We start from the raw sequence: 14,396 nt of genomic DNA, 5'->3' as shown, positions 1-14,396 counted from the left end.
AGTCCTGCACAGTGGTCAGAGGGATTTTAAGCCATTCTTCTTGCAGGATAGTGGGCAGGTCACTACATGATACTGGTGGAGGAAAACGTTTCCTGACTCGCTCCTCCAAAACACCCCAAAGTGGCTCAATAATATTTAGATCTGGTGACTGTGCAGGCCATGGGAGATGTTCAATTTCACTTTCATGTTCATCAAACCAATCTTTCACCAGTCTTGCTGTGTGTATTGCTGCATTGTCATCCTGATACACGGCACCGCCTTCAGGATACAATGTTTGAACCATTGGATGCACATGGTCCTCAAGAATGGTTCGGTAGTCCTTGGCAGTGACGTGCCCATCTAGCACAAGTATTGGGCCAAGGGAATGCCATGATATGGCAGCCCAAACCATCACTGATCCACCCCCATGCTTCACTCTGGGCATGCAACAGTCTGGGTGGTACGCTTCTTTGGGGCTTCTCCACACCGTAACTCTCCTGGATGTGGGGAAAACAGTAAAGGTGGACTCATCAGAGAACAATACATGTTTCACATTGTCCACAGCCCAAGATTTGCGCTCCTTGCACCATTGAAACTGACGTTTGGCATTGGCATGAGTCACCAAAGGTTTGGCTATAGCAGCCCGGCCGTGTATATATACCCTGTGGAGCTCCCGACGGACAGTTCTGGTGGAAACAGGAGAGTTGAGGTGCACATTTAATTCTGCCGTGATTTGGGCAGCCGTGGTTTTATGTTTTTTGGATACAATCCGGGTTAGCACCCGAACATCCCTTTCAGACAGCTTCCTCTTGCGTCCACAGTTAATCCTGTTGGATGTGGTTCGTCCTTCTTGGTGGTATGCTGACATTACCCTGGATACCGTGGCTCTTGATACATCACAAAGACTTGCTGTCTTGTGACTGGCTACCAGGCTGGTCCAATTTAGCCATGAAACCTCCCAACCCCTGTATATATATATATTTTGGCTTAATGAAAATGACGTCCAGCCTCTGTTTATTGGTTTGATTACTCTCTCACATCCCACAATACATCACATACCTGACTATAGGAAGGTGTTTGGTTAAAGCTTGGAGTGTACCTGGTACCTGGTAGCTGTCGGATTGAGGTTGGATCACACTCACACCATAAACGAACCAGTATGGTTGTTTCTGTCTGCACCTTAGTGCGACTGCTGTGTTCGCATCTACAGAAACAAACCGCATCGGGGGGAATGGAAACAGAGTTGGTTTTAAACAGACTAAACACCTCAGGGGTGAAAACACCACTAGATTCCTAATCTGTGCCAAAAAAAATCCACGCATGCATTGTGTCATTGACTTTGTAGCAATGCCTCTGCTGAGCATGCATGCAGCAACAGTGCAAAAGAAAACTCCCCTTTAACAAGAAGAAACTTCCAGCAGAACCAGTACCTGGCTCAGTGTGAGCAGCCATCTGCCTTGACCTACCAGAGTTTTGAGAAGACAGAGCATACACACAAAAACTCAGAAGCACTGATCCAGGAGTACTTTCTATGCTAAAGAAAAGTTGGTCATAGTACAGGTCCTTCTCAAAATATTAGCATATTGTGATAAAGTTCATTATTTTCCATAATGTCATGATGAAAATTTAACATTCATATATTTTAGATTCATTGCACACTAACTGAAATATTTCAGGTCTTTTATTGTCTTAATACGGATGATTTTGGCATACAGCTCATGAAAACCCAAAATTCCTATCTCACAAAATTAGCATATCATTAAAAGGGTCTCTAAACGAGCTATGAACCTAATCATCTGAATCAACGAGTTAACTCTACCTGGGCTACAGAGAAGCAGCACTGGACTGTTGCTCAGTGGTCCAAAGTACTATTTTCGGATGAAAGCAAATTCTGCATGTCATTCGGAAATCAAGGTGCCAGAGTCTGGAGGAAGACTGGGGAGAAGGAAATGCCAAAATGCCAGAAGTCCAGTGTCAAGTACCCACAGTCAGTGATGGTCTGGGGTGCCGTGTCAGCTGCTGGTGTTGGTCCACTGTGTTTTATCAAGGGCAGGGTCAATGCAGCTAGCTATCAGGAGATTTTGGAGCACTTCATGCTTCCATCTGCTGAAAAGCTTTATGGATATGAAGATTTCATTTTCAGCACGACCTGGCACCTGCTCACAGTGCCAAAACCACTGGTAAATGGTTTACTGACCATGGTATCACTGTGCTCAATTGGCCTGCCAACTCTCCTGACCTGAACCCCATAGAGAATCTGTGGGATATTGTGAAGAGAACGTTGAGAGACTCAAGACCCAACACTCTGGATGAGCTAAAGGCCGCTATCGAAGCATCCTGGGCCTCCATAAGACCTCAGCAGTGCCACAGGCTGATTGCCTCCATGCCACGCCGCATTGAAGCAGTCATTTCTGCAAAAGGATTCCCGACCAAGTATTGAGTGCATAACTGTACATGATTATTTGAAGGTTGACGTTTTTTTGTATTAAAAACACTTTTCTTTTATTGGTCGGATGAAATATGCTAATTTTGTGAGATAGGAATTTTGGGTTTTCAAGAGCTGTATGCCAAAATCATCCGTATTAAGACAATAAAAGACCTGAAATATTTCAGTTAGTGTGCAATGAATCTAAAATATATGAATGTTAAATTTTCATCATGACATTATGGAAAATAATGAACTTTATCACAATATGCTAATATTTTGAGAAGGACCTGTAAAAGCTCACCCAATAGCCATGTCTAGGAGATAGACAGGGTTAAATGCTGCAGGGCTCAAAGTATAATAATAGTTAAGAGTGGTTAATCCTGGACTTGATCATTTAGAGAGTTCTCTAAAACATATTTTGACAGTGGTCTCATGTAACTGTTTGCTATGGTCTTATTCCAAAATTGATTCATATTCATTTTCCCCTTAAAATACCACTCAGGCAACACCCCACAATGAAGAATGAAAGTTTTGCAAATTTCTTGAAAATAAAAAACATTGTGCAGCATGTACGTATTCACATACCATATGGACGCACACAACAGATAACATTTTATTCACATTATATTTGATAATAGAATATCAAAACCATTTTATACATTTCTTAATAATCAGTGGGAACAGTTCTATTTTCACTACAGCATAAAACCCTGCTTTGAATTACTGACCAACATTTTGCATTTTGCCGGATGTCATGTCTGCCCACCAGTGGATTTGACATTGCAGACCTTCTTGATGGTTCTATGTCCATACAGGATGACTGGAGCTCCACCTTAGTAATCATTGGGTTTTTGATCACCTCTCTGACCCAGGCCCGTCTTCCTTGATAACTCTGTGGGATTAAGAAATCAGATCCTTCCATTCCTGAATGAAGCAGACCGCAGTCTCGGAGGTGTACAGTCAGTCCCTTTAACTACATTTCTTGATATGCAGACAAGTTGCAGGAACATCTGAGTGACGTTGGAAACACCGCTCAGGGTGTAAATACTATTTTTATGGGTTTTCTTTCTTTTATTTTCACTAAATGTGCAAGAAATTCAAAGAAACTTTTTGAACGTTGTCATTATATTGAGTTGTGTGAAGAATTTTGAACATTTACACATTTTGTTACATTGGAACCACTAATGGAACTATTATTTTAATGTAATTTTATTGCCTGCAAAAATGTGAAAATCACCTGTGCATATGTAGAAACTGACATTACTGTCAATAACCTTTTGGAAAACATCTCAAGCTCCATCAGATCGGAAGCAGAGCATTTATAAATGTCAACTTTTAGGTGTTGCAACAGACTCTATTGGATTAAGGTTTGGACTTTGGCCAGGTCATTTAATCACACTCTAAACCATTCCATTGTATCTGTCGTCCTGCTGGAAGGCGAACCTCTGGCCTAGTCTCTAAACAGGATTTAGGTCCATCCCTCTTCACTGTCCCTACTGACAAAACGCATCCCAACATCATGATGCTACCCCCAAAGTGTCACCGTGGGTATCGGTGTGTTCAACATGATCTACTGTTTTAGTTCCTACCAGTTGCTTTATTCTCTGAAATGTTACCACCAGATGTTTTTTTGTCACCATTTATTTCTAAAATATCAAGTCAGAACTTTGACTAGGCATAGCAACTCTCTCTGATTGAGATGTTGCAGCATGCAACATAAGCATGCGATTCATGTTTGAAAACCCTCCACTGTGGCCGAGTTAAAACAATTTGGCAAAGAAAAGTGGATCAAATTGCTCTACAGCAATGCTAAAAACTGATTTCCAGTTATCACAAACTGTAGATGGTAGATGTTACTGTCATGGGTGCAAAAACCAGTGATGAGTGGGGAATTGCTTTTTCAGAGAGATCCAGATGAGTCTGAACTGGTCGTTTCTCTTCATATATGACCTGGTTTAAAACCAGCCTTTTGTATTTAGACAGGTTATTTTGGTTTGATATTAACATTTGTTTAAAGATTTAAATCAGTCACTGTTAGTTCCCTTCCTTGCATAAACACAACACTTAAGTGAAGCACATGAAGACAAGTTAATATGTTAATATCAATTTATTATCTTTTTTAAAATTGCTTTTTAAAATCACCCCTTTTTCATTTCCGACACGCATATCCACCCTTCTTCCATTCCCTCTTCAAGCTCGTGTTTAATTAAGCATCTCCCCCTCCCCCCCAGGGGAAGCAGGGGACTAACACTTCCTGCCCCGGGGCATCGGCCGACCTGTCCGGGAGCAGACAACCACACCGACGTCCACGCACGAAGGCCGTCCCAAGCCTCTCAAGTCTTAGTTTATACAGGGAGGTTACGCATGCACTGAGATTCCAACCGAGTATAAAGTGGTAATGTTATACAGGGGAGTTAGTCTTGAGCTGGTGTTTCTGAGTCATACAAACAACAGGATGATTATCGTTCTTTTTTCAACCCCCAAAAAAATTCTGCTTTAAATTAACATCATGCAAACAGTAGTAAAAATAAATACATAAATAAAAAGCACCAAAAACCTTTGAGTGAACACTGATTGTTGCGGACGGGCTGCTGCGGTCACTGCTGCTGTGCCGGCTCAAGATGGGGGCCACAGCAGCTCAGTCGGGGCCCGTCCCGTCATCCCTCCACTGCCTGCATGCTGCATCCTTCGGCAGTTTGATCCTCATAAGATACAAATAAACCCCCTCAAAAAAAACCCAAAAAAAACCAACTAAAAGTAAACCAGCATTTACATTCCAGTGGCCTGTTTTTGTTTCTCCAAAGAGAGTCCAGAGGAAGAGGGTCAGAGGTCAAGCGAGCAGTTGGGGGGGGGGGGGGGTCCTTATCAAGTCTTTAAAAAAAAAAAAAAAAGGTGGCATTATAACTAGACTTTACCGCTGGACACATGTACATAAATCATTAACAGTTATTAACCACCCCCTTATTAATAGTCACTGATATCTTCGAAGACACACCACACCTGACAATGCAACAGATTCATCATCAGCTATTATTGTTATAATTCATTATTTTACAGTAATAGTGGGCCCTTTGCTTCTCGCAAGAAAAAACGTGAACATGATCACGACAACAATTACACCAGGATTAGTTAGAATAATATTGACACCTATAGAAAATGCAGCCGGAGTTCAACGCGCTTTGGAGTATATATAAAAAATTACTGTCATTGTCTTTGCTCATCTATAAAACCAAATGATTTGTTTCACTTTTTAATATTCCCATAAATATGTACAGTAAAAGGTAGAAATAAAAACCGTGGGATAACTGATCCTAAAGGCCAGTAAACGCGGACGGATACAGTACTTTTCAATGTGTTTGCTCATTTTCTTTATCTATTTTTTGTACATCTATCTCATGCACTGGAGTGACACTTGTGTTGTTGAGATATTCAGTATGTCATTGATGCCAGGAAGCTTTTTTTATGTATTTATACACGCTCCTAACATCTCTCCTCGTCCACGCTGCGTTTTTGGAAGAGTCTCTTTACTTTACAAACATTCTGTGTTTTCAGTTCAGTCATTAAATGAATTAATGCTAAAAAAAAAAAGGTGGATGGCACAACATCCCTTTAAGAACCCCTTAAAGGCATTGGTGACATTCCAAACTAATTGTTTTTGTGTTTTTACACAGTTAAAAAGAAAATAACAGCATTTTAAAAATGTTTTCTGAACTTTATCAGACTAAAGTAACATTTCATGTTTTTTGTTTCCCTCTGTACTTGCTGAGCAGCATCTGGACATCACAGACTAGACTAAACATCTCCCTTTTTTTCCTCCCATGTCCTCTTCTTTCTCCATTCCAGCAAAGAACATCATAGAAGAAGACAGCAGGGTTCCTACACAGTATTCAAGTTTCAATTCAACCCTTTTTCTAATAGTTGGTCCCTTTTAATCTATTTTAAAACTTTATTTTAAAAGTCAAACCAATTATATATGATAAATGCATAAATGGCTGGGTGTATAGAAGGAAGGGAAGAAGAGGGAAAGAAGGAAGAGAGGAAGATGTATGGATACAGTTTTTACCCAATGGGATATGGAATAAATACAAAATGTTTTCCATACTATTACCTCTTTACATACTTTTCCAGACCAAGAAACTACTTTCCCTCATTTCCATGAAATGAAACTCTGGAGATTTCCAGACTGTGTAGGAACCCTGAGACATGGCACCTGTCTCTGCAGCTGCAGGAGGAAACAAAGGCCAAACGTTCCCCCGGTCACACGTCCTACCTTACTTTTTTATACAGTAACGGAGATAAAAACACTCAACAGAAACATCTAATATCACCGTAATCCAGTGGTGATACAGGTCGTTACATTCCTCCCCTTGTTATATCAGTGAGAATGGGAGAAAACCTCTCTACCCACCCTGAGTCTAAAGAGGCAGGGTGCAGCTCAATAATGCCAGTTTGCCCCCTCCTTTTGATCTCTCTGACGTTTTGTGCATAAAGATCTACCTTTCAATTGTTCCAGGAGTTGAAATCTGTCCAGAATACATAGAAAGGTGGTAAACTGAGAGTATTGAGATGCAGCCTGTGATAGCTACCATCCTAAATGGGTCCCACCCTTCTCATGGTCACGCCTGCGAAGGACATTCGGACTCTCTAAGAGTAGGAGATGTGGGAACCGTTGGAGATGTGCGAAGTGACCGAGGTGCTCCGGCTCAGGACGCTGTCGCTGCCCCCAGCACCTCCAGGCCCCCCGCCGGATGCCGTCCTCCTCAGAGGTTGGGGGCTGTTCCTCAGGGCCATCAGGTTGGGGGTTCCACGAACAGCCAGCCCACCGCCTCCATATATCCCGCCTTGTGATGAAGAAGAGGAAGAGGAGGAGGAGGACGGGCCAGAGATGGAGGGGGGAGCGGGTGGTGGAGGAGGAAGCATGGCCAGGGACTGGGAGGAGGAGCGAGAGGGGAGGTGATGGGGGAAAGGCAGGGGGTGTTGGTGGTCCAGGTCACCGCCGGAACCTCGCACTCCGGCCCACTCCCGTTCCCTCTCCTTCTCCCGCTCCCTGTCCCGATCCCTCTCCCGCTCACGGTAGAGCTGCGGCGTGCTCTGGTGGTGGTAGTGCTGGGGCAGGTGATGGCGCTGGTGATGGGAGGAAGACGAGGAGGAGGAGGAGGAAGAGGAGGCAGAGGAGCGGGATGAATGGTGCATGTCCCTGCTGTCCCGCACGGGCCCCGGAGCCATTCCCAAACCGTGGGAGGAGGACAACTCACTCCTCCAGTCCCCTCCACTGCTACCAATGCCGCTGCTGCTGCTGCTGCTGTTGTGGCTGCGACGGGACAGCTGCTGCGACGACATGTTCTGTTGGTGCACGCCGTGGCTCCAGTGGCCAGCTGGGCGGGAGCTGGAGGGCTGAGCGTTGGAGTAGCCCTGCTTGGCATAGGCCTCGCCGGGCATGCCCGTTAGGGCCATGTTACTAAAGCCCAGACGGAGGCTCTCAGAGTCAAAGACCTCAATCTCACTGGCCTGCCGCTCCAAGAGGGTGCGAATACGTTCGGAGCGCTCATTCTGCAAGGACAGCATCTCCTCCTCGATCTGCAAAAATAATAACATATCGTACATTTTGGGATTTTGTGCCCTTATAATGGTTTACAAAGAGAGAAGGTATCCCATGATTTCTTCCTGTTCCTGCTGTAGCGACCATGAACACACAGATGTAATCTGTTACATGCAACTGCTTCCTCCAAGTTCTATCCTCAATGCACCTCCATGATTAATGATGGTAACCTCTTACAGCATAACATGTAAGGGTCATGAGGACCATGACCTTTACATGTTATGCTTAAAATCTTTTATCTGAATGCCGGAGGACATGCGTCAGAGTAGCTTATAGAAAATCAAAACAGCTTTACAAGTTTTAAAGTACTGCCTCCTTTAATGTTATGTTGTTTCTCTATAGATGCCATTTTTTCTGTTTTTCTCTTTTCTAGGCATTGAAGGAGCTACTCTTGCGACTAAATGTATGGACTCTCTTTCATCTCACTGATTGTACCACCATCTCAGAGCTAATCTGTTTAGCTATGTTTCTCTCAGACAAAAACATACTAAACAGAGCTACTGCTGCCATTAACTCCATTTACTTTTTCTTTAACATAGAAAGTACTCCTGGATCCTGGATTGTTGTTGTTTTTTTTTTTTATTATTTACTGCTTTATTTTCAAACTTCCAGTTTAACCTCAAATAAGTTTGACGTTACCTCAGTCTAAAGATGAATAATATCCAGTTTACACTCTTTTCAGTCACCCTAAATAATCTTCTAGATCTCGCTACTCTCCTGAACCACCTTCCAAGGAGCTTTCCATATGAAGAGATTGCTAAGGAGCTCTGACCCTCTGCTCCAGCAGGGCTCGGCGAATGGACACCCTCTGCTCCAGGTCCTTGACCTCCCTCTCATGCTGCGTGTCCGTGTGGATCTTGATCTTGCTCTGGTAGGCATTAAGCAGCTCCAGCTCCTGCTGCAGCTGCATCCGCAGCACCTTGTACTCTGCCTCCTGAGTCTCGTCCAACCGCAACTAAGAGGCAGAAGATGGAGGAAGAGAGATTAAAAATGGGTCTGAAGTGACCGGACTGTGGATCTCAGCAGCTTTTTGTGATGCAAGCAATGAGACCACAATAAACAATTTTAACCCTTAATGTAAAATTTATCCACGGGAAAAATGTTAATGCTGACTGTGTGATGAGGCACAGTTTTATACTTGTTTTTAGCTTGTGCATATCCGTTTGATTCAACTGCAGCATTCACTTTTCTATAGTGGAAATATATCAGCATACCCCAGCGGGACTAGAAGATAAATACCCCCTCTATCTTGGACAAGTTGTCCAAATCTATTATTAATTAATATATATATAGATTGTGACCTTGTAGTTTTTCTGTCAAGTGATTCCTAGATTTTACATTTCTTCTGGGGAAGGCACCCTCTTGCTGATTCGGATTTATGGTCGGACCCATTTCCTCCTCAGCTTTTAAGATCACACCGGAAGGCTTTGGGTCTCAGTTTAATCTGAAGCAAGAAGTCCCCAGAGCATGATGCTGCCACCACCATATTTCACTGTGGGTATAATGTTCTGATTGCGCTCAGTGTTGTTATTCTTGAACAAATTATTAGTTGAAGGGTCAGCACGCAGCCAGGTTATTAATATCTGTTTATCTGTGTATTTCTACAGGATAGATGTGACATGAAAGGTATAACAAGTTGTGAAATGATTTATCACAGTCGCATTTTCTACCAGCACTTTTTCAGATTACAATTAGGTAATAGTATCTGCTTCAGTGCTTAGAAGATAAGAGAAGGAAAGATTTTGAAAGTCTGGCGAGGAAAACAGAGGAGATGCAAAGAGGGAAAAACAAAAAGGATCTGGGGAATGAACTGCAGATTTGTGAAATTTGTCCAATGTGTGTCTGGGGGTTAGATGGACTTTAGGACCACAGCCAGAGAAGCTGACCTCAGGCTTCATCAATAATTCAAACAACCAGATATAATACTGATGTGTTTTATGTTTGACCCAGATTGATGGACACCGGTCATGTATTCTTACAACATTTCAGTTCATAAAAAATGTCTTTTGAGGCCAGGGGTTATTCAGATTTCCGCTCGCCATGAGTGGAGGCACAAACAAGGGCAGCGGGGATTTGGCTTACTGAGCTTAAGTGGCACGTTGCCATGTGAGGTAATTACAGTCCCCCTCCTCAATCCTCTGCCAATGTATTATTCAGTAAAAAGCCCAGGCTTTGTGCATGATGACAAAGAGGAGAGTGGAAGAGCTTGTGAAAAATGACTACAGGGTGGAGAAAAGGCTCACATTTATGCCTTATATGTCCGTTTTTATTTGTGGAAGCGAAGCCTGTCGAGTTGTGCTGGATTTGAATTATATTACATGTTTAGATTACAATGTGTGACATTTAATCCCAACTGGTGCCCTAAACTGGTATTAGATGCTTTCTGTCTGTACTGACTGCAGCTTTGGAGGTGAAAACAGGATTATGGGACCCATGTATGTATATTTGTCATGACAAACACAAACCTTAATGTACGTTAGTGCCATTTTATTTGACAGACCAACAAAAAGTAGTGCATAATAATGAAGTGGAATAAAAACGATATTTTGTTTTTAAGCATATTTAGGCCTGGACTTTGATTGGGCCATTCTAGCAAATGAATATCTTTGACCTAAACCAGTGGTATCAAACTCCAGTCCTTGATGTGTCCCTGGTCCACAACATATATATCAAAAAGTTAAACTGCTTCCTCAGCATATAGTCAGGTCCTTCAGAGTCCTGCTAATGACCTAATTGTTTGATTCAGGTGTGTTAAAGCAGAGAAACATCTAAAAGTGGTAGAACACCAGTCCTCGAGAGCCGGTTTTTGACACCTGTGATCTAAACCATCGCATTGTAGTTCAGGTTGCATGTTTAGGGTCTTCATCCAGCTGGAAGGTGAACCTCCTCCCCAGCCTTTTGCAGTTTTCTTCCAGGACTGTCACAGATTTAGCTCTATCCTGCTTCCCATCAGTTCTCACCAGCTTCCCTGAATCTGCTGAAGAAAAGCATCCCCATAGCATGATGCTGCCACTCACATGTTTGTAGTTGACTACCACAGATGAATAGCGTTGAAAGCCAAGAGGGTAAATTTTGGTCTCCCCTGACCAGAGCACCTTCTTCTATGTACCTGCTGTGTGTCCCCTACATGGTTTGTTGCAAACGTCTTGTAGCTTTCTTTCAACAGGGCCATTTGTCTTGCCTCGCTGCCATAAAGGCCAGATTTTTGGACTGCACAACTAACAGATCATCAGCCATCCTTCCCATTAACTCTAACCAGCTTCCCCACAGCATGATGCTTCCACTTCCATGTTTTAAGGGGATGGTGTACAGTGTTTTGCATGTTTTATGTCATGTGTGCAAATTAAACACAAGTGGGCTCTAATTACTAATTAGGTGACTTCTGACTGCAAGTGTTCAAACTGGATTTAATTTGTTGGTATCAGAGTAAAGGGGGCTAAATAGAAATGCATGCCATACTTTTCAGATTTTGATTTGTAAAATATTTAATATTCCCGATAGTTCACAATTATACACTACTTTGTGTTGGTCTATCACATGAAAGCCAAATAAGGATTCAAGGACTATGAATGCTTTTATGAGGCTCTGTAAATGTTTAACCAGGTGAAATATAGATTTAAATCTAAATAAAAGAGGAAGAAAACCCCTGAGACTTGTCTGCATCAAATGAAAGCAGTAATTATAAAGAAAAACTCATTTTACAGCCCAGCTAACGTGAGTTGCACCAAGTTTTAGTGAAAATCTATAGGCCTGAACAGCTAAATTTTAATTACTGAAATATAAACTTGATTTGAGAGCCCTGCTCCATCGACATGCTGCCTCTGACCCTCCAGATGTTTTGTCTAAAAACCTGATTGATCATTAGCCACAAACCAAGAAGTGGGGATGTCAAGTGGAGGTAACCAGTTGAGGAACCAGTTGGTTGGGCAGACAGGCATGAAGGAAGCAGGCAGACCAGGCGCTGCAGCGTCAGTGTGGTGTGTCTCCTTGTCTTACTCACAGCCTGAGTGGACAGCATGTCGTTGATGGAGTGGTCATACTGCTCGGCCAGAATGGCCAGTTTACGGGTCTGCTCGTCCTTCAGCCGCTTCAGCACAGCCTTGTGTTCAGACTTGGGCGTGTTCTCCAGCAGGTGGTTGCGCAGGGCCTTGTACTGGCGGGTCTGGATCTTACAGGTATCCTGGAACTGACGCTTTATCTGGAGCTCTTTGGACTGGAGGAGAGAGAGGAGAGATGGAAGAAACTGGGCTGAAAAGCTCATGTGGTTCAGAGAATGCATGAATGAATGCATGAATGAATGCATGAATGAATGAATGAACTTTACCTTTAAGATCTAAAGTGATTCAGAGGCATTTAATTAAAACAACTGATGAAAAGGTGATCCAATTTTACAAGCAGAACATGATTACTCCAGCACCTTTGTTTTGAGGTCCAGGTGTCACTGAGATAATCACCTAAGCTAAGGTTTAACATGACTTGTAATTAAATTAATGATTTTGCTTAATTAGTAACTTTATTATGGTTGTCATTAAAAAGATCTGGGTTGCGGTTGCAGTTTGGTGACATATCCATTGTGGGTGTTTTAAGGTCAAATATGTCAAAAACTCACTGACTTCAGGTACTTTTACAGCGTTTTCTTTCTTATTTTATGCATCAACAAACTGCCCTAATGTGAGTTCAAGGGCTTGCCATACCTCAACAGATGGTTGCTTTGACCATGTTTAAATAATAAATGTGAGCAGAACATTTTTTATAATATTTATATTAATCATATTTGGATCTTTCCGAAAGTGGGATGGGACAAAACACATTCTGTTTTCCCTTTTTCATTATTATCTAGACTTGGAAAACATTAAAAGCAAGATCTACATGTTTCCAGACTTTTCAGGAACCCTGCTGACAGACACAGTTAAGCCAAAAAGTATTCACACCTCATTTAACGTTTAATTTTACCAACACGTTTCTGCTGGCTGGAAGTAATATTAGGGGTTTGTAGAGGCCTAGTCAAAGTCCTGACTAGAATCTGTGGAAAGAGCTAAAGATTAGGGTGATGGTAGGGAGGCCTTATGAACTTAAAGGCTGCTCAGCAGTTAAAATACAAGCTTGATTGCTGTAATGCCTATAACAATTATTCCACTAATTGTGGAGTAAACTAAATAATTTTCAGTAAACCATTTTTTACTAAAATGTAAACTATTTTTTTTCTAAAACCATTGCACCTTTTACATTGTTTTATCTTTTACTTCTACTTGAGTAATATTTGGGTATTAAGCTGTGCAGGAAAGGTATATATTGTCATTTATACACACATAACTTTATATTTTTGTCTGTTTTCCATAATTTCCACAGCCTAAATCAGGTGATCAGTTACTCAGTACTTGAGGAGCATTTTTACAGAATAAGGATCAAAGGCCAGCTGATGCCTTCACAAGGTTCTCCATGAGAAGTGGAAACGATGGACAATATCCTGGAAAACCTTGTAAGTAACAATCGTTTAAGGGGCGACTGCATCAAGGAACCGTTGTTGTGTTTTAGGTACAGATTCAGAGAAAGAAGATTGTCTGAAATAAAAGGGGCTTGTCCAGGTAAGAACCAGGTCTTCTGGTGTCAAGGTCTTGGTTTTTACGATAGTGGTTGCCCCAAAGGTTTGCTGCGACCACAGGGAAAAAAGTTTTCAGTTCTGTGGAGATTAATGGAGCTTGAAGCTGAACTAGGTGAAACGTCTCGGACTGCAGGAAACAATCTGAAACTGGATGGATGAAGAAGCAGAAAACCTGCATGCTTGATGTTATGGCTAAGGAGAATCTGGAGAGGATTCCTCGTGTTGAAGCTGTGGAATGGGAGCCGAGGCATGAGGTTGGAGTGGTTTAGGTGTGGTCTTTTCTCCATTAAGGTTTATTATTTAACAATACCACTTTTCATGAAGCAGGAGCCCGATTACAGTTTGTTTAGGGGTGCACCAATCGATTGGCCCAGATTTCCTTCATTTTGGGTCGATACTTGCATGTGAAATCGATCTAATCCACCGAGCCCATCTACTTGTCTAAACTGTTGTGCAAGTTTTGTTTTTAAAATGTGAAAAATGAATGGCTAAAGGAGTGCTGTAAACTTTTCATTTATATGCGAGAGCACTGCCTCATGTAGAGTTAAAACAAGTTTGTATTATTTCATGGGTTCATTGTTTTGAATAAAAAAAGATTGGAACATTAAAGGTGAATTTTGACCTTATGACACCTGACAGGGTCAGTTATACAAAAAAAATCGGAATCAGCAGGTCAGGCTTTTTAAAGATCAGCTAGAAAACTGCAATCGGTGCACCCCTAGATTTTGTACTTGATTCCCCAGAAAAGCTACAATAAGCTTGTTTTGAGGAGGAATTAAATGCCTTCT

The 14,396-nt window shown here is 42.1% G+C and overlaps 1 protein-coding gene across 1 annotated transcript in view; it reads right to left on the bottom strand.

Moving 5' to 3' along the window:
• Positions 1-4,495: 4,495 nt before the first annotated feature.
• taok2b (TAO kinase 2b) overlaps positions 4,496-14,396 on the bottom strand; it is a 35,155-nt gene continuing 25,254 nt past the window's right edge. Inside the window, exons 18-20 of the mRNA XM_047376651.1 lie at positions 12,007-12,219; positions 8,779-8,961; positions 4,496-7,984 (exon numbers count right to left, since the gene is read on the bottom strand). Coding sequence (XP_047232607.1) covers positions 7,052-7,984; positions 8,779-8,961; positions 12,007-12,219 — 1,329 coding nt within the window. The 3' untranslated portion in view covers positions 4,496-7,051. The remainder of the gene's footprint in view (positions 7,985-8,778; positions 8,962-12,006; positions 12,220-14,396) is intronic.

The sequence above is a fragment of the Girardinichthys multiradiatus genome, chromosome 10 (assembly GCF_021462225.1).
Source record: "Girardinichthys multiradiatus isolate DD_20200921_A chromosome 10, DD_fGirMul_XY1, whole genome shotgun sequence".
Lineage (NCBI taxonomy): Eukaryota > Metazoa > Chordata > Actinopteri > Cyprinodontiformes > Goodeidae > Girardinichthys > Girardinichthys multiradiatus.
Note: the sequence above shows the minus strand (reverse complement) of the source record. Positions and strands in the feature narration are given on the sequence as shown.